We start from the raw sequence: 18,416 nt of genomic DNA, 5'->3' as shown, positions 1-18,416 counted from the left end.
GGGCAATGATTTCAACATCTCGACCGTAAGGTTGCACTAAGCGTTTTTTAAGGATAAACCACCACATCCTTAGCGATTACTTTGCATCTTACTTCAACTTCATCACTAAGTTTAATATTCGCATTCTTTCTCCATTCTTTTTCATATTACATTGTTAATACTATTTCCATGGTCTAGCTCGAATGTTCAGAAACTAATTGAACGGTCATGTTCGAATACAACTTCATACTATTTACGACATTTACATATTTTAGGGACGACTTAAGTATTTGTTTTAATCTCCGCAGCATTCCCTTTCCTCTCTACCCACCACCCCTTTTTTCTTTTCTCATACACATTCTTTTTCTCTCTTCCAGGACACGATACTTAGAGCAGTTCGAACATCCCGTAATCAACAAGTAACCAATGTACAACAAAATTCTCGGCCCTACAAATGGACGTTTGCGTCTGCTTTTCTTTATTCCTTGACATTGATCACAACGATAGGTAAGATAGTAATCTATCGACAAATAGTCGATTTTGAATTAAAAATGAGCAGAGAATGTGCAAATAAGTAGTTTATTTCATTGCACTTTAAATTTTTATTTAAAATGTTTCTTAAGTGCTTCCTGAACCATGATATATTTCAGTGCATTATTTTACACATTCAAAGTCAAGCATTTTCATAAATTCAATCTTCCATTCTTGAGCCGCTTTACAAGCAAACATTATGCTAGAACATTTTGCACCTTGCTCTCTTGAGCAACAAGAGAGAAAAAGAGTCAATTGAAAAGTTTTCCCAAATTGGGGAAAAGCAATTTTATCGGACAAATATTATTGAGTTTTTTTTCACGACCTCCTTTCATGCTGTTTTAGGTTTCAGCGGCATTTCACCACGCACACAATGGGGCAGAGTTGCAGCATTGATTTATGCTCTCTTTGGAATACCAATCATACTTCTGTATCTCTCCGCCATTGGCGAGGGCTTATCGAGCGGCATGCGCTGTTTATTTCGACGAATACGCCCGACTCGTTCCTCTCCGGGAAGTACGAATAACAGCAACAGCAGTAGCTCAAGCATAGGCAGCGTCAGCGTTCCTATGAGCAGCAAGGCAACGATGGCAGAGTTGCAGAAACGGCAGCAGCAAAGTTACCATCAAACCTGGAACCACGGTGGCACAACGATTCATGATCCTTGCGCGTACGCCCTCAACGCACATGGCTTGCGTAGCAATATATCCGGCAATAGTAAGCAACACGCTCAATCGGTTGTACCAATATCGATCTGCATTATGATATTGATCTGTTACATTACGCTTGGAGCTGTTCTGTTTCACAAATTGCAACCGTGGGGTGTTCTTGAGAGTCTGTACTTCTGCTTTACGTCCCTCGGCACCATCGGTTTCGGAGACCTGATGCCAAAGGGCACCGTTGCACAGTACGCCGCATCAGCGTACATTATCATCGGCATGGCCGTGGTTGCGATGTGCTTTAGCCTCATCCAAACGGAGCTTATAATCTGGCTCAAGAAATTCACCATACCTGAATCGCTGCCCTCATCCACAGAGGATGTTGCCCTCGTTTCAGTGACCATGACACCAATAAAATCCTGACAGCGACTGAACGATCTCATCCCCAACGAGTACAATTCACTTCCGCGACGGTCGAGTGCGTTTCACCGCAACACACCAGCGCGCCGATCGACTGGCATTATGGAGAATCATATGGAATATTTCGTACCTCGAAGCGTTAGCGAGTTCAATTTGTCCGGCGTTGGCGATCTTGCATTGCCGCCCGTGAAACGAAACATAGCATCGCAGCATGCCGCCAGCTCGAACATGATAGCTACTCCAAAGCCGCGAGAGAAGATGGTCACGTTCGAGGACGAATCGAAATTTCTGCATGGCGTGCCTAGTACACCCAGAAAGCCGACTCAGGCCAGTGACGTGTTTATGTGACGTGACGGCTCCGGCAACGGTGAAACGCCTCCACCACACAAGTATTCAAATGATGTGATCAAGGTCTGATGCAGCTGGAACACATTCATGTTGTCACATTGCAGGCTAGGCTTGTAGGAACGTGTGGCTGGCGAAAGATGTCCCTGGTAGAAAACACACAGCGTTTGCAACGGCTTCTACTAAGCCACGTGGTACATATGTATAATGTGAACATTGTAGATTCAGTTCGGTTTGTTTCTATTCAGGAAGTTTAGTGAAACCCCTCCTCCTCATGTTTCCTGCCAGTCATAATGTATAACCCATTTACCCAACAAACAAATCAGCCGTTTCACAAGATCATGCAATACTTTAAGAGAACTAGACCTAGCGAATAAGAAAGTTTTATTGAATTTATTGGGTGAAACTGTGCCAACACACATTACTAAACGAAGTAGGTAGCTAATAAGTGAGTGAGAATAAAAAACAACATCCCGAAACGAATCACAATATCCACGATATTCGCGAAACGAGTAAACGAACATTGAAACGTGCAGTACCAACAGAAGGAAAAATACTTTTGACAGTATCGAGTAACGAAATATCGTTTTGTTGCGATGTTGCGAAACTATGAGAAAAAAAAATCAAAATTATATGAGCAACAGCGATTGCAATCGATTTTAAATAAAGTTTTATTTTTCGTAAACACTAAATGTTTTAAAATTAGATGTGTTTTTATGCAAGTTTGAATAGGTTCATATCCTGACGAGAATAGTGCAGAAAGAACAATTTGAATCATATTCAAATTCCAGTATAGCTTACTATTTACAAATTCTCCCTTCTTTTAAAAGTAAATAGAAATAGCGAACTTCTAGAACAATTGTTGCTTCCTTAATTGAGTAACTAGGTAAGTATCAGCTTCCATCAGCATACTTGCATACTCACTTATCGGACGCGGCAACTGCTTGGCGTACACCAGCTGGAAAAGCAAGAACTACTCGCGATCGAGCGCCATTGTCATGAAAATGACTCACACTAAATCGTCCCTACCGTCTTATGAAATAAAAATAGTATGATCTGCGAAATGAACTGAATTGTAAAATAGATTAATCTTTGGTAACTCTCAACTCGAGCTTCGGAAAGTTTATAGTATTGATAAGAATTTTCAATGTTTTGGATTTCATTTCGAGTGACATCAATGTATAGAATGAATTTAATATTAGATTGGGACAAATTTTATTGTTCAATAAGCTGATTAATTTAGACAATTGTTATCCGTTAAAGATCCGACAGCTTTAGTAAATAAAACTTCAATTTCTATTTCGTTACATGTACAACTGATATGAAAAATTTGAATTAACATGCAACTAAAAATCTTATTATTTATGTACTGTTTTGTAAGTTATATAAATACGCTACAATTTATACTGCTTTCCATAGTATACAGTCAACACTCTTCTCTTTTGTCCGTAGTACAAGTCATGATCAACAACCCTGAAGAAAAGAACGTTTGGACGGAATTTATGTTAACTGTACAGACAATGGTCAAAGCGGGCCAAAGAAGGTAGTGCAATACAGTGCTAGTTCTCGAAGAACATGCAAGCAGAAACAAAACAATATATGAACCGTGACAGTGAACGTGGTGGATTCTTAAAGGCAACCTTAAATTCAGCGCTAGTTAAAAATGATTTTAGATGCAAACGAAGACAGTTTTTTACTTAAGCTATGACATCGTCTTGGCAAGTCTGTGCTAATTTCGACACCTTTATGGGAAAATACTGCACCTAGAGACCTATTGAAAAGTGTGCTCGAATTCACCAGCAAAATGATTGAAAGTAAAGAATGCGATAAACGTATTATTGGCATAACAACAACATGCTTGTCTTTATGAGGAAAGGTGCCAATAACTCATTTGATATCTGCCATATACACATCTGTAATAGTATACTTTTAGATTAGCTGCAAATGAAAATGCAAATGAAGCTGCAAAAAAGTGCCTTTCATATATCCAACAATCCAACATCTGCAAATAAGCTGCAAACTAATTGTTATTGCAATTTATTTAAGAACGGCCTGGACGTATTTAGATTTGAATAATTATTTGTGAGCTGAAAGGCATTTTCTCCCAACAGCCGCAGAGAGCCTTATTCCGGGCAAGCTGCAAACTTATCCTAGGTACAAACCAACGCAATTTAAGGCTACAAATAATTAACATTATGTTAAACGCTTCAACGGAGAAACACTTTACATAAAGTAATTTAAAAATTGTTATTGTTATTGTTATTTATTTAAGAACGGCCTGGCCGTATTTAGAATTTGAAAATTGTACTATGAACATTTGCAATATTGTGTGGCATGTTCTTCCAATCTATAATCTAAAGGTTGAAAAACTAATATTATAACTCTGAAAAACTAAATAGAAAACTCCTTTTTATTAAAACGGCGATTAAGATTGGAACTTATTGACATCATATTCTTTAGCATGAGTTTTTCAATACATTACCAGTTCGCCAATTTGGAAAATTCAACAGTGAATGAGTGCAAAGAAGTATGTAAGTAATTCATTAGTTTGATGAAATCTTTATATTTACACAATAATTTATCGCTCACAATAATTCAAGTTTACATTTTGGAGAATGCATTCAATTTGACTAATAATGAATTCAAATTCAAATGACTTAAATTTGAATACGCATGTTGGACTGACAAGAGTCACCGCCAAATTAGAGATTTCATCACCTGATCATTTGACAATTTTACTGTCAAAAAAAACCCTATTTTGTTTGATTCTCTTTTATTGTTTGGTTTTATTTTTTTGTGTCAGTAATTTATGAGAAATCATTAAGTGTATCTTGTTGTAATTAATTGCCATTCAACTCACAGCTGCTTTGGTTGACTTTTATTCGTGGTTTTACTACGCAATGGATCTTTACTGAAGCAATTTTTCGCCAAAACAAATGAGTTTTTTATTCAAATATTAAAATAAAAAAAACTTTCATTGGCAGACAGGCAGAGACATACTGTATTATTTGAATATTCAACCTGTCAACGTTGACATTTGTTATCAGAAACTGTGTTTGTTTTGAAATGAGTAAGTGCTATTGGTTGATCTTCTAGTAAAAATGTAAATATTTTTTAGCCCGCGAATAACATCGGATATTAGTGGTTCAAAAAATCATGACCGATAGGATTCACATTGCTCAAACACATTAGTACGATGTAAAATTTTATTCAACATACTTCTCTCATCACTCATATTTTCATTCCTTGCGGCATGTCTGCAATGTTGATCTCTGGCTGCAAGTGTTGAAAAACGAAAAGCAGCTGATTAACTATTGCTGTTTAATACTTCAGTGTTTAATAAGAAATTAAGCGTCTGAACTTGTTTAAAGTCTCGAATTTCTGGCATGCTCAAATAGTCTGTCAAAATCGTGGAAAAACATTGTTCTAATGAAACTGATCAAAAGAACTTATTATTGCATCAATCACAAAACTTGAGATTCTATTACAAGGCCTGTGCACATTTTCTCAAAAAATTGAAATGGCAAGATGAACAGTATTACAATCAATAGTTATTATTTTTATTTAGGTTATTATGATTAAATTGGCACTATATATCTCATGGTAGAGTTTATTAGTTCTGTATTTTTGTGGCGCGTTAAGCACGTTTGGGAGTAACATTTTGATTTATTTTTTAGCAAACATCGAGGCAATTATGAGGATACCTATGAAGCGAGGCTCGCAATATTTGACGCAAATATTTAAGCCACAGTATAAATTATTTTCTGCTATCAATCATCAAAAATGTTGGAAATGTGGCATTTTGAATGGCCAAAATTCATTTTTTTGCGCATCCTGTGGAGTACTACGTAATATTTTTGAGAATGAAGTAAGTTAATCATTTGCTGTAGACAAAATGTTTTAAAATTGAAAGTTTTTATTTAATTTCAGAATTACTTCAAAATGTTGAATTTAGACAAGGATTTTAAAATAGATTCTGCAAAATTAACTCAAAACTACCGTCAAATACAAACACTAATCCATCCGGATAAATTCAGCCAAAAATCTGAAGAGGAAAAAGTATTGGCGTTGGAATGGAGCTCTCTGATCAATAAAGCCTACACGACACTCTCCAAATCAATAGATCGGGGAAAATATTTACTAGAGCTGAATGGAATTACTATTTCAGAAGATAATTCTTCCATTGATCAAGATTTCCTCTTCGAAATGATGGATTTCAATGAATCAGTGGAAGATTCTAAAACTGCGAATGAATTACAAAAATTGGCCTCCAGCGTTTCAGCAAATATTGCGGACTTAAATATCAAACTGGAGCAGTCATTTGCTGATTATGACATGGAGAGTGCTAAAGAAACAATCATACGTTTGAAATATTTAGTGAATATCGAGTGTACCATAAAAGAAAAACTTTTGCAACTACAACTTAAAACATAAAAATTTAATCTTATGTGATTACTCTATACCAACCAAAAAAATTATAGAAAACAAATGGATTGTTGATTATTAAATATTGTGTAAAATACACTACTTTTAGGTAAAACTACAATTCCTTACTGCATGTACTAGCACTTTTATTCATAATTTGTTAAATGAATTGTTGAAGCACGATTGATGCTCAGCATCGGCAAAACGAAAGAAAACAGAGCTATTAAGAGAAACAGTATATTCGTAAAGTACAACCATTACTGACTTTTGGTACAGTTTTCGAATCACAAATTAAATTCATAATACAAAGCCAACCTCACTCGTAGAGTCTTAGACGTAGATTCAAAAACGCAGTAAAATCATGACAAGATCTGACGCGCAGAAAAAGAAAAGGCAAGATTGTCAAAATTTGCTGTCTCTCTTTTCTTTTAAGCCGCAAAGCATGCGCTGATAAAATAATATTTTCGTGTGATTTTACCATATAAACTATTCCCGTTTAGTATCCTTTTGTGAATCCACCATGGTTCAGAAATCGTCCGGCTTTTTTGGATTTTTTAAAAACATTTATAACGACGAATATAAATGGTATGTACTGCATGTAGAAGCTGAAAACTTGACAGTTTTGTACTGATTCGCTAACATTGATTTTAGGGCGCTTGTGAAAAGTGCATCACTATTCGTCGTCGGCGTGAGATTCGCTCAGGAACTCGTTGGCCTGGAGCTGATGCCATCAGTGCCACATTGATCAAAGTTTATTCACATGTAGTGTAGCGCAAAATAATAGAAATAAATATGTGGCAAACAAAGCCGTATTTCGTGGTTGTCATCAGTGTATTTTTCTTGCTGGCGAGCTGTGCCAATTGTTACTCCTCGGCCCAAAATTATTCTAAGAATCCAAGTTACAATTTCGTACTTATTCTCACAGATGATCAAGATATCATGTTGAATGGGCTGGTTCGTATGGTTAAACAATCAAGTAAGGTGTATATTTAGCAACACTCTTCCAACTTTGTAGATGCCAATGACAAAAACTCTACAACATCTCGCTAATGAAGGGGCTACATTTGCCAATGCGGTATGTTATTTGATACCACCAGGGGAATTAACTCTATTGCGGAACTTTTTTCAATTGAGCATACGTGCTTTTACAGTTCACAACATCGCCAGTTTGTTGTCCATCTCGAAGCTCATTACTTACAGGAAAATATGCCCACAATCATAAAACACAAAATAATTCGATTTCCGGGGGATGCTACGGTCAATTTTGGCAACAGACTATTGAGCCATCGGCCCTGCCAGCTATGTTGTTAAACGCTGGGTACGAGACATTCTTTGCAGGGAAGTATTTAAACGAGTATTTTTCAGACACTATACCTCCAGGATGGTCCCAATGGTTTGGATTACATGGGAATTCCCGATATTACAACTTCACGGTCAATGAAAATGGAAAAACGGCCAGTTATTCCAATCAATATTTCACCGATTATTTGGTAAGATTATTCTAGTGTATAGAAATAAAATATGCATTTTGCTCTAACATTACATCTATTCGTTTCAGCACCACAAATCCATTGAATTTTTGAGCAGAATGAACAATGAACGTCCATTTTATGCTATGATTTCTCCACCTGCTCCTCACGCACCATTTACTCCAGCAAAAAGACATGATAAGCTATTTCCAAATGTTAAAGCAATGCGAACGCCAAATTTCAATATTTCATCTAGCCCATTGCGTAACAATCGTCCTTTTCTAATGATGTAGACTCTATTCCCGCACATTATTTACTCACATTGTTTTGATTCTTCTTAGAAAAACATTGGCTTCTAACGATGCAGCCATCTACTTTGCCCCCGGAGTTTCTTGAAAAATTAGATTCAATCCAACGCAAGCGATGGCAAACGTTAATGGCAGTTGATGAGCTGCTCGACAGTGTTGTTACCGTGTTGCAAGAAAGACAATTACTGGATAATACATACATTTTCTTCACATCTGACAACGGCTTTCACTTAGGTATATTTTAGGTTGAAGTTGGACGTTGGTTTAAATGTATCATTTAGCGCTTACTTTATCTGTTATCTAAAGGACAATTTTCTCAGGCATATGATAAACGACAACCGTATGAAACGGACATACGTGTTCCTCTACTAGTAAGAGGACCAAAAATTCATCCAAAAACAGTGTTAGAATCGCCAGTAGCACTCATAGACATAGTACCTACTATTCTTCAACTTGCGGATTTAGAGATCCCTTCCCTGCTGGACGGCCAACCTTTACCGCTGTGGAAAGAACCAAAGGGCATACTCGAGCGTCAAATTTTAATTGAATACTGGGGTGAAGGAAACTTGGAAACATATAACTCGCAATGTCCCTGGCAAGCGGAAGATCGACTTCAGCTGTGTACGACTGATGCGGCTTGCCACTGTCAAGACGCTTGGAATAATACATATAACTGCGTTCGACACCTCGGGCCGGATTTAAACTTTGTATATTGTGAATTTCAGGATAATCAGGTTAGCGAATTGGAAATAGCTTATTATGCTTGTTGCATGTAAATAATTACTTTTTACGTTTTTTGTAATTTTTTTGCAGAATTTCGTCGAAGCGTACGATATTTCTAACGATCTTTATGAAATGGATAACATTGGATATGAAATGTTGCCCTCTGTCAGAGCAAAATACAGTCTAGCACTACAAAATCTTACCGCTTGTATCGGATCTACGTGCCATACCATTTATTGAGATGCCCTACAGCTGACCATCATTCTGCAAATCGAACTACAATCTCAAATTTGATATTATTCATAAATCTACCAAAATAAATTAATGCTTAAAAATAATATATATTGCATTGGTGAGGGCTAGTGAAATTAACATTACAATTACATTACAATTCACATTTGGACAAATCTATTGAGCAGCTGGGGTAATCTATTGTACATCCATGTAGATCCAGTTAGAAAGCTTTTAAGCAACCGTAAAAAGGGCTATATTTACTCAGTATTCAGTCTGCTTTGCTAGGGGTAGAGCGTTGTTGACCGAAGTTGAAAACCCGAATGAAAGTCAGTGTAATGCCATGTCAATCTGCATGCTTTTGTCCAAATAGGCGAAGGAGTACCCCAAAAAGCTTATTAAGTTAGTTTCGGTCGAGTGGTTTGGCATGAATCCATGTTGATCAATACTGACTGTGAGCTTGAATCCATGCATAAAGTATCTCGCTACCAGTAGTTGGAGAAGTTTGCTGCAAGAACAAAGCATAGAGATGCCGCGTTAATTAGTATACAAATTTTTGTCCCCTTTCATAAAAACCGAAAACATCCAGGACGATTTTCATCAGTGAGGTGGCTATTTAAACGATGGAGAGTTGTATTCGCCCTGAGAGGTATCTTTAGTGCACGAAACTGGGACACAGCTCCACAACTGTAGTAGACCAGCGTAGATTAAGGTTGATTGAAGTCACTCTTCAGGATAAACGGAACGAGGGACGAATCCTCTCTTATTCGAGAAGTTAAGTTATTCGTGAGAAGTGAGAAAGTAAAGCTGCGTATGGAGTCAAACTTCGAAGACACAGTAAAAAGGACTCCTCCACCCAGGGATTTTTTTCTGTTTCCGATCAGTACCGATCAGTACTGAAATGTTTCTGTCTAATCAATAATGACACAATCCACACATGTAGACCTCAAGAGGATCTCAGTGGTTTTCGAAACCAGATCTCTCACATTTGAATAATAAACTGAGAAATATTTTTATTTTTTTCAATATAGATATCTTCTAGCCACTTATGATGGTTTAACAGGGTTATGATTAATGTTTACAAATAAAAGAAACTGTGACTGCATTTGGTAAAGAAATTCAAATAACAAATTATTTCTAAAGAAGGAGCTTATTTCTAAAGAAGGAGGTATTTTCAACCAAGTCAAAGGACGTGCATAGGCTGCAACATTTTCTTATCATAGCAGTTAAAACAGGAGAATTTACGCTATATTCGTTAGACCCTATCGTTTCATGGTTCCCCATACGGACAAGATTACCATATTCCAGGATTGGTATAACCAGCACTCAGTACAAGGTTTTTACACAAATTGGATCGTTAAGAATTGGATAGAAGAAGAAGAAGAAGGATCGTTAAACTCCCTGGTCATTTTAGCCAGGGATTAAAGGTTAGCCTGTCGTCAAGAGAAGCATCAATATCACGTATAACGTTGATCCGTTGTAGCGTTTGTCCATCAATAGTGGAGTTGAACATGGCGGGTTGTCGAGAACGAATGAACAACACCACATTTATCGACACAGACACTAAGCGTATTACATTTGAACCAATTGCAGAACAGGTCAACAGAGCTCTTTGTAGTTTTAAACGGTCATTAGTACAAGAGTGCAGTGTAATATCGTCGACATACTTTAAAAGAAATACATCGCAAATACTAAAGACACATTATTAACATATAACAGGAAAAGGAGTGGCCCCAAACTGCTCCCCTGAGATAAACCGGACATACAGCTAACCGGATTTGTTAATTCTTGTCCAAATTTTACATTTAAATGCCATCAGACAAAGATGGATGGAGGCAGGCAAGGATTTTTCGGAAAATTCCAAGTTTTCCGATGTTTGTTATCAGTATCGCATGGGTTAGACTATCGAAAGCTGCTTATAGATCAGTGTAAACATATTCTAGTTGATGCCCTTTATCCAAGCTGCTCAAGCAAATCCGATACAAATTGTACTGAATTTGTGGAGGTTGAGCGCCTAGGCATGAATCCATGCTGTACAGTGGTTATGTATGGTGCTTTGGCACTCGATAGGATTAGCACATTGAGGTAATACGTCTGTAGTTCGTCCCATCGCGAGAATGTCTTCCATATTTCGCAAACTTTTCAAGATAAATTGGAGATCTGAAATAATCTTGCGAGAGAAAACGAAAGAGAAGAGGTGCAATTGTTCAAAACAGCTGATGGAACCAAATCTGGTACGGGGTTGTAGCTCAATTTTAACTTAATCAGCTCACTCCTGACAACATTCTGATCCATGCTGATGAGACGAACATCAAGCACCTCGTCATATGATAAACAATCCTGTTCTCTTTGCTATTGTGTCGCCTGAAATACCGTAATGTCGAACCCATCCGCCTTTCCATAAATTTTAACAGATTATTCGACAAAGGTGGACATTGTACATTCGTTTTACGCGGAACTATACTTTTCAGAGTTGTGTACATAATTATATTAAAAATTGTAACTGTGTCATTTAAAAAGATTTCCTCTGAATACAATAAGCCTCAGTCAATGGTCTAAAAAGTTTCGGTAAATCTCGCATAGTCAGCCCGATTGAAATCCAGCTTAAGTCGGGTTGTCTTTAAATTGTAAGGTGTTCTCGTAGCCTTCAACGTCGTTAAACGAATTGTCAATGGATGGGCGATAGTGGTCACCAGGTAAAAAATTTCCAACTTGGTCAGACTTTACGATATCGTACCAGGTTTCACTAATTATCATGTGTTAAAACTAGACCTAAAAATCCTCCTAAACTGTTTGTACAATAATTGATTTGCTTTAACAAGGACAGTTCGTTTATGTCGATGAAAGCCTTATTCCTACGACAATCACAGCAATATCTCGAAGTGATCGCGTCAGCCTCACTTTAAACGAGATAAAACGCAAATTATTCCGGTCGCGATTGCCGGGAAATATTCTTCAAGCATCGAGCATCTGCTTATCAGTGGAATTCGGAGACACACATATAACAAATAGCCAGGTCCTTGGTTCAATGACCGGCACGAAAACAACTTCGTCCGACAAAAGCTCGGTGGAAGTCCCGACAAGAAGCAATTGGTGAGGACGATGGGAAGTACGAAGAACAATGGTGGTGTGTGATTGCAGATCGTTGCTGGTATGTTCCGTGTAAAAATCTGACCTTTTCGATTACAAATGGATATAAGCGAAATCTTTGTTTTATTTCTCTTTGCATTGAGTGATAAAAATCGTGTGTGTCAAACTTCTGCTCAATCGCATATTGCTTCGCAGAGAATTAAAAAAATGTTTGAGCATTTTAGATTTTATGTCAAACACTATTTTGAAAGATTTTATCACTATTTCGGCACCGAAGCTATGAGAGTGTCTCGGAGTAACTGTCGCCTTACCTTCTTTCACAAAACAAAAATAGACATATGTCGTGAATTTTAGAAAAACGAACATCATTTATAATTTTAAGTTAGTATTCTTCCATTTTTGGACAAGGGATTGTAAAGGTACCTCCTCATGGGTTCATCCCGGAAGTACTGCATGCGATTATAATTAACTGAATTAGTTCGTTCGTGTTTCTTAAACTGATATCTCATATCTAAACCAAACCAGAATGAGCGAAGCTAACCGAGGTACAGGAAGATGTACAAGCTTGCGATCGGTCCAATATTTATATTGATGATCACGACCTTCAATATCGTTCACGACTGCATACAAGTCACGCACTATTGTTCGCTGCTTCACTCTTCGCTACCGTGCTTTTTATTCCGCACTTTACCAATGGTTACGCTTGTTCACGCCTCCACCTTCCATGTGGACAGTCTAAAAGTATTTTGCTGGCTGAGTCCTTCGGTGCCATTAGAAAGATATGACACCCCACCGAAACCTGGCGACTCAAATTCGCTGCACGAAAGTAAGCGAACGTGGAGCTAACCTAGTTTGGAGGTAATTTAGGCTCCAATCTTCGAACCTGATCTAACTTTTGGAGTATCTGATACTTTGCTACTTCTTGCATGAACTGTGTTAAGCCGTACATGAAAAGTTTTAGTAAAATTAGACGACATTTGTTAATTTGGGCATTTTTTTTAAATATTCCGAATAGGTATTGTATGCTCTCTCACTAATTTGCTTCCCAGCGGGAGAGCTGCAACGTTTTATTATGCAGTAAGTATAAACTTTTTTATGACTTTTATGCCTAATTTCATTTAATTCAGACATGATTGGTAGGCTGACCATATTTTCTAATACTCTGATAGAAAGACCTTGCATGAGAGTTCTTGTTTTCTCCTTACCTAGGGAACAGAAATTCCACTACTCAAAATGTTGTGTAAGAAGAATCATCCTTACCTAAATTCATCCGCATCAAACTTTATTTCTATGACCGATTTTTTTTTTTGGTAATACAGACAAGAGGATCTTTAGAATTCCCCTTTCGTTTCCCATCGGCGCAAATGAATGTTCGTCGATCTATGAATGGTAAGAAGCATTTGTACCATGTTTCAGCCGAATTGAAAGCCATATGTATTTTTCAATAATTTTTCTGTGTTTTTTTTTTGGATGGCGAGGGACAACCAGTTGATCCTCGCTTGTAGAACTGAAATTTTGAAACTCTTTGTATTCGGTAATAAAATTGGAGTTGATTTCGACGACATTTGTACTCCCAAGTGAATATTTTATGCTAAAAATATGGTATATCTTATACCTAGCAAACTTATACTTGATCAAATATTGTATAGGGAATTTTAAGCAACGCTTACGTAATGTTTAGGTCAAATCAGATGCCATTCGTATTCTGAACGCTTTTCAATTACCGTAAAAGGAAATATATGAGAGACCCTTTCAAAAAAATTTATAAAACATGTTCAGACAAATTGATCATCATTTGAGTTTTGTATAGCCATTAATAGACTTACATATTGTTTCATAATAGGGGTAGTGAGTGATATAGCAGCCCGTATTTTCTTCCGGGTAACTGAAGCTTTGCTTTCTGCTCCAAAAAGTTAAAAGAAGCATGTATGCTGTATTGCGGAAAAAAAGTCGGTCGTCATTTGTATATTTAAGCGAATATTATAGACTTTTTCGATGGAAAGGTTGTATGGAAGCCCCTTTGTTGTTGACTGGGGAGATCGAAACTTTTAATAATTATGCAAAATATTAAAAAAAAAAAGCATAAGTTGTAAATTTCGACCAGATCTGTGTTTTTAAATTTTTGGTTCTTCTTCTTCTTCTTTACTAGGTTTTGCCCTAGGTACTAGGTTGTAAGATACAAGATTCCAGCTTCCTGGGCCCTCCTGTATTAATCCGTGGCTGAGAGGACTAATGCTCCCTCCTAGTTATACTATGGACCGGCAGCTATAGGCCATACGTCCTTTAATTTTTGGTGAATGATGGCCTTTTTTGATGCGGAGAACCACACTTTGTTGACCACCGGAGTAGCTGACGTTTTGGAATCATTTGTAAACATGAAAAACAAAACATGCATCACAAATTTCAGTCAAATCAGTGGTTCTTTGTATTTTTTTCGTAATTATTATAGATTTTTTTGACGGGCGATTGTATCAGAGCCTCCCTTTTTTTATCTCACGGGGGTGGTTGAAGCTTTGAATACTTTTGAAGAATGTAAAAATAATTTGTTTGTCAAATTTCAGCCAAATCGGACATCATCTCTGATTTTAAGCGTATAATCACTTTTGATTGAGGTATGGTTTGTATGGGAGTCCTACTTTATTCCCCATTGAGAAGGCATAAATTTTGCTAGTCTTAGTTTTTAGTCATGAAATGTCTATGCACCAAATTTAAGCTGAATCGGGCATCATTTGTATTTTAAGTGAATATTCGCAAATTGCCCCCCCCCCCCCACTCCCCCTCTTTTGGTGGGTTCTAAAAAACCAAATATCAAATCCTCAAATTTAAATATATATATATATATATATATATATATATATATATATATATATATATTTATTTATTTATATATATATATATATATATATATATATATATATATATATATATATATATATATATATATATATATATATATATATATATATATATATAAATATATATATACATTTTTATTTACACGATAGATGAATTATAAAGTTGAATGCCATACTTTTCCTGCACTTCCAAAAGCAAAATATGCAACGTCATTGCCATCAACTGGTTCACTTTTTCCCTCCTTTAACCCTTAACGCGATAAAAATGGCAAATAACGTCGATCGCAAACTTGCACTACCCCATAAACACATCGGTCCGTACCGCGGTTCCCGTAATTTTGACAAAACCGAGGGAATCAGCGAATTTTCATATAATTTGTATAAGAGGCGAATGCTGCCAAAAAGGCTCAGTCTCTATAAAAATAATATAAAAGAAAATCAAACAATTTTTATGGAGAGAGCCACGGTTGCAGAAAACGCTAGTCTAGTCGTTTACACCCACCCATAACGGCTTGATAGAACAAGGTCAATATCAATGTTGATTTAACTGTGGATATTGAACTGTTTTTAGTTATAAAATAAAATTGTTCTTTTTCTTCATTATTTTGTTTATTCTATTTTAAATTAAATACATTGGGCCAATTATGATCCAAACAAGTCAATCAAGCATTTGGTCAAGCATTATCTGTGATGAAGATTAGAAGGTAAATAAAGTGTGTTCAAGTGCCGTCTCACTTTAATTTCTTCATTCTATGAAAGATACTATTGAGGTACAGTTGAAGACTATTTTGTATAACTTTTGCAGCTAATAATGTCCATTCTACATACAGCGTTCAAATTGTTCATCGGATTTGATAACTTCTCCTCCGTTAACATCGGTTGGGCCTGGGACCATTATCAATTTTATTGACGATTAAAATTTAATCCACTGGAAAAGAAACTATAATACAGTTTGAAATATTTGTTATCGTTTTCAAATTTATCGACTTTTTACTGACCGCATCTTTGTGTCGATGAAAAAGCAATTGTCAGACATTCCTGCATTGGTCAACCTTTTATTTATCTATGTTCCGTTAGTGGTTCTCAAATAGCGCTACTGTCAAACGTAAACCAAGCACCAGAAGGGCGCAAATCTGTAGCTTGGCATCATTTTCTTCAGTGTGAGAGGTTTCTTTGAATTGTTCAAACTTTTTCGACATACTTTATCAAAGCGGTAAGAATATCTCAAGCCTTACAGCAAGTTACTTTGTAGTATAACAATTTCTTGATTCTACAATATGAAACTTGTTGAATAGCTTCTATCAAACACTGTTATATCTGCCGCTTCCTAATATTGTAAGCCGGCCGACATTCCTTTTGTGTTTTGGATTCTATCGCAACGCAACAATTACAAAAATCAACTATTTCCATTCAAGAAGAGTTCTATATTGGGGTTCGTAAACATTTTGCTATAATAATATCAATATCATTATCGTAGAGAAAATGAGCAACAGAAAACTAAAGCCCGAGGAACCGATGGATGAACCGAACGAGTTTTCTGTAGAAAAAATATTAGACAGTAGGCTTATTGAGGGCAAGGTAATACACTAAACAAGCTATGGGGTGAACTGTAGTGATTAGAACATTCCGCATTTGATACATGCACAGGTTCAATATTTTCTCAAGTGGAAGGGGTATTCTTCGGAAGAAAATACATGGGAACCGGAAGAGAACCTGGAATGTGATGATCTTATACAAGCGTTTAAAGAATCCCGCAAGAAGAAAGAAGGTATGTTATAACTTCCTGAGATATTGTTGATTCGTTCAATAAAATGTTTTTTTTTCTTCAAAGTAAAAGAGGAGGCCTCTGGCAGAAAGAGTAGAATAAAAGATTCATCTGAAGAGCCTAAAACTACTCCTGCTAAAAGAAAGTTTACTGGGGATAGGAAAATAGGGTTCGAACGTGGTTTGATTCCAGAAGAAATCATCGGTAAGTAGAGTTGAATAGCTTTGCAGCAAAATGAACGTTTCAAAGAAAGTGTTACGCTGTGTCTCACGGAACTAATGTTACACCTAGTAGTGTCTCTAAAATCTTTTGGAATACTATTTATTTTGAGAAATTTCATGTACAAAGATATTAAAAGAAGAATAAAAAACAAGTGATTGATTGAGACATAAAAAGAGGATATAAATATAAAAAAGTGATACATGAATATATATATATATATATATATATATATATATATATATATATATATATATATATATATATATATATATATATATATCAATTTTTACAGCGTTCGCTTCCAGTAACACATATATAATAATGATTAGGTCATTTTGAATATAGTTTGTTCCTTTTGCCGGATCGGAGTATCAAAGAAAAAAATACAATGTTACTTGTCATTAACTTTTCAGGCGCAACAGATGATCATGGAAAACTCTTGTTTTTGATGAAGTGGAAGAATGCAGCAAATGCAGATTTAGTACCCGCCGAACAAGCTAACGTCAAATGTCCTCAAATTGTTATTAAGTTTTATGAATCTAGACTTACCTGGCAATCAGCAGAATCAAGGTTCGAAACAAAAGAGGATTAATTTTGCCCCCTTAATCTGATTATTTTGCAAAGAAAGGTCCAAGAGGATCCTGTTTCAGTGTCAGTAAGAGAGAATTTAAAATACACCTCAGGTTTTAGGTATAAACACGTAAAGAATGTTATTTTGTTAAATCGCATGGAAATAATCGATTAAATTTTTATATGAAGCAAGTAAATTTCCTTTAAAATGAAAGGATAGGAATTTTTCATTTATCGTTTTGTAATAGTGTTTTAAAAACTTGTGATGTTCAAATTGTAAAATATGCATGGATTGATCAGAAATATGTTTCAATTACCAGTTTTCATGTTTAAGACAAATTGATATAGATCGTAACAACTCAGATGCAACTTGAATTTGATTTGAGAGGAAATACTCTAGAGTTGGTCGTAAAACAAATAAACGGAATGTTAATAGTAATTCACTCCATGATAATTGGTTTTGATATCAGCTAACCTTAGCTATAATGCTCATTTTATTGCGCGAGCAAGACCACAAACATATGAAAAGCTGACTTTAGTATCAGTACATTGTTAGTTTCAGTTTACAAGAGCGCAGTACTGACAAAGGTAACAGATTGGTTCGGATTGCAACAGAAAGCAATCATGAATTGAGTAGTACCAAGTGTGCCATTCTAGCCATTCACGGAGTCACTTCTGTGTCCTCGAATGAAACATCTTCAATCATTTTGTCCACAAATTGAAAGCTATGTCATCAACAACCAGGTCAGTTAAACGTTAGAATTTCTCAAAGAGTCAACATCGCATGATGATTCCTTGTTTTGTGTTTAGAATGCTGGTATCTT

General features: G+C 36.2%; 5 protein-coding genes across 5 annotated transcripts in view; all 5 read left to right on the top strand.

Moving 5' to 3' along the window:
- The window catches only part of LOC128725565 (potassium channel subfamily K member 10-like), a 2,254-nt gene extending 662 nt beyond the window's left edge, over positions 1-1,592 (top strand). Inside the window, exons 4-5 of the mRNA XM_053819319.1 lie at positions 357-486; positions 856-1,592. Coding sequence (XP_053675294.1) covers positions 357-486; positions 856-1,592 — 867 coding nt within the window. The remainder of the gene's footprint in view (positions 1-356; positions 487-855) is intronic.
- Positions 1,593-5,628: 4,036 nt separating this feature from the next.
- Positions 5,629-6,368, top strand: LOC128724319 (iron-sulfur cluster co-chaperone protein HscB). Its single transcript, XM_053818048.1, has 2 exons — positions 5,629-5,802; positions 5,865-6,368. Exons 1-2 carry the CDS (start codon positions 5,629-5,631, stop codon positions 6,366-6,368), a joined length of 678 nt encoding a protein of 225 aa, XP_053674023.1.
- A 430-nt stretch (positions 6,369-6,798) lies between these two features.
- Positions 6,799-7,104, top strand: LOC128722869 (uncharacterized). Its single transcript, XM_053816552.1, has 2 exons — positions 6,799-6,944; positions 7,011-7,104. The coding sequence occupies exons 1-2, from the start codon at positions 6,880-6,882 to the stop codon at positions 7,102-7,104; spliced, it is 159 nt and encodes a 52-aa protein (XP_053672527.1). The 5' UTR covers positions 6,799-6,879.
- Positions 7,105-7,151: 47 nt separating this feature from the next.
- Positions 7,152-10,179, top strand: LOC128722868 (N-acetylglucosamine-6-sulfatase-like). The gene is made up of 7 exons (XM_053816551.1): positions 7,152-7,313; positions 7,375-7,434; positions 7,511-7,849; positions 7,918-8,083; positions 8,170-8,370; positions 8,443-8,870; positions 8,950-10,179. Exons 1-7 carry the CDS (start codon positions 7,152-7,154, stop codon positions 9,097-9,099), a joined length of 1,506 nt encoding a protein of 501 aa, XP_053672526.1. The 3' UTR covers positions 9,100-10,179.
- A 6,338-nt stretch (positions 10,180-16,517) lies between these two features.
- On the top strand, positions 16,518-17,789 carry LOC128723265 (chromobox protein homolog 1-like). Its single transcript, XM_053816985.1, has 4 exons — positions 16,518-16,613; positions 16,683-16,803; positions 16,867-17,004; positions 17,436-17,789. Exons 1-4 carry the CDS (start codon positions 16,518-16,520, stop codon positions 17,612-17,614), a joined length of 534 nt encoding a protein of 177 aa, XP_053672960.1. The 3' UTR covers positions 17,615-17,789.
- The last annotated feature ends 627 nt before the right edge of the window (positions 17,790-18,416 follow it).

This window comes from Anopheles nili, chromosome 3, assembly GCF_943737925.1.
Source record: "Anopheles nili chromosome 3, idAnoNiliSN_F5_01, whole genome shotgun sequence".
NCBI classification, from domain to species: Eukaryota; Metazoa; Arthropoda; class Insecta; order Diptera; family Culicidae; genus Anopheles; species Anopheles nili.
The sequence above is the reverse complement of the archived record's forward strand: the minus strand, read 5'-3'. Positions and strand labels throughout refer to the sequence as shown.

Coding starts and splice junctions, on each gene's coding strand:
- LOC128722868 (XM_053816551.1), top strand. CDS start 7,152: ATGTGGCAAACAAAGCCGTATTTCGTGGTTGTCATCAGTGTATTTTTC. Junction 7,435..7,510: donor GGGCTACATTTGCCAATGCG/GTATGTTATTTG, acceptor GTGCTTTTACAG/TTCACAACATCGCCAGTTTG. Junction 8,084..8,169: donor AAATTTCAATATTTCATCTA/GCCCATTGCGTA, acceptor GATTCTTCTTAG/AAAAACATTGGCTTCTAACG.
- LOC128723265 (XM_053816985.1), top strand. CDS start 16,518: ATGAGCAACAGAAAACTAAAGCCCGAGGAACCGATGGATGAACCGAAC. Junction 16,614..16,682: donor GTAGGCTTATTGAGGGCAAG/GTAATACACTAA, acceptor ATACATGCACAG/GTTCAATATTTTCTCAAGTG. Junction 17,005..17,435: donor GATTCCAGAAGAAATCATCG/GTAAGTAGAGTT, acceptor TTAACTTTTCAG/GCGCAACAGATGATCATGGA.
- LOC128722869 (XM_053816552.1), top strand. CDS start 6,880: ATGGTTCAGAAATCGTCCGGCTTTTTTGGATTTTTTAAAAACATTTAT. Junction 6,945..7,010: donor TATAACGACGAATATAAATG/GTATGTACTGCA, acceptor CATTGATTTTAG/GGCGCTTGTGAAAAGTGCAT.
- LOC128724319 (XM_053818048.1), top strand. CDS start 5,629: ATGAGGATACCTATGAAGCGAGGCTCGCAATATTTGACGCAAATATTT. Junction 5,803..5,864: donor GTAATATTTTTGAGAATGAA/GTAAGTTAATCA, acceptor ATTTAATTTCAG/AATTACTTCAAAATGTTGAA.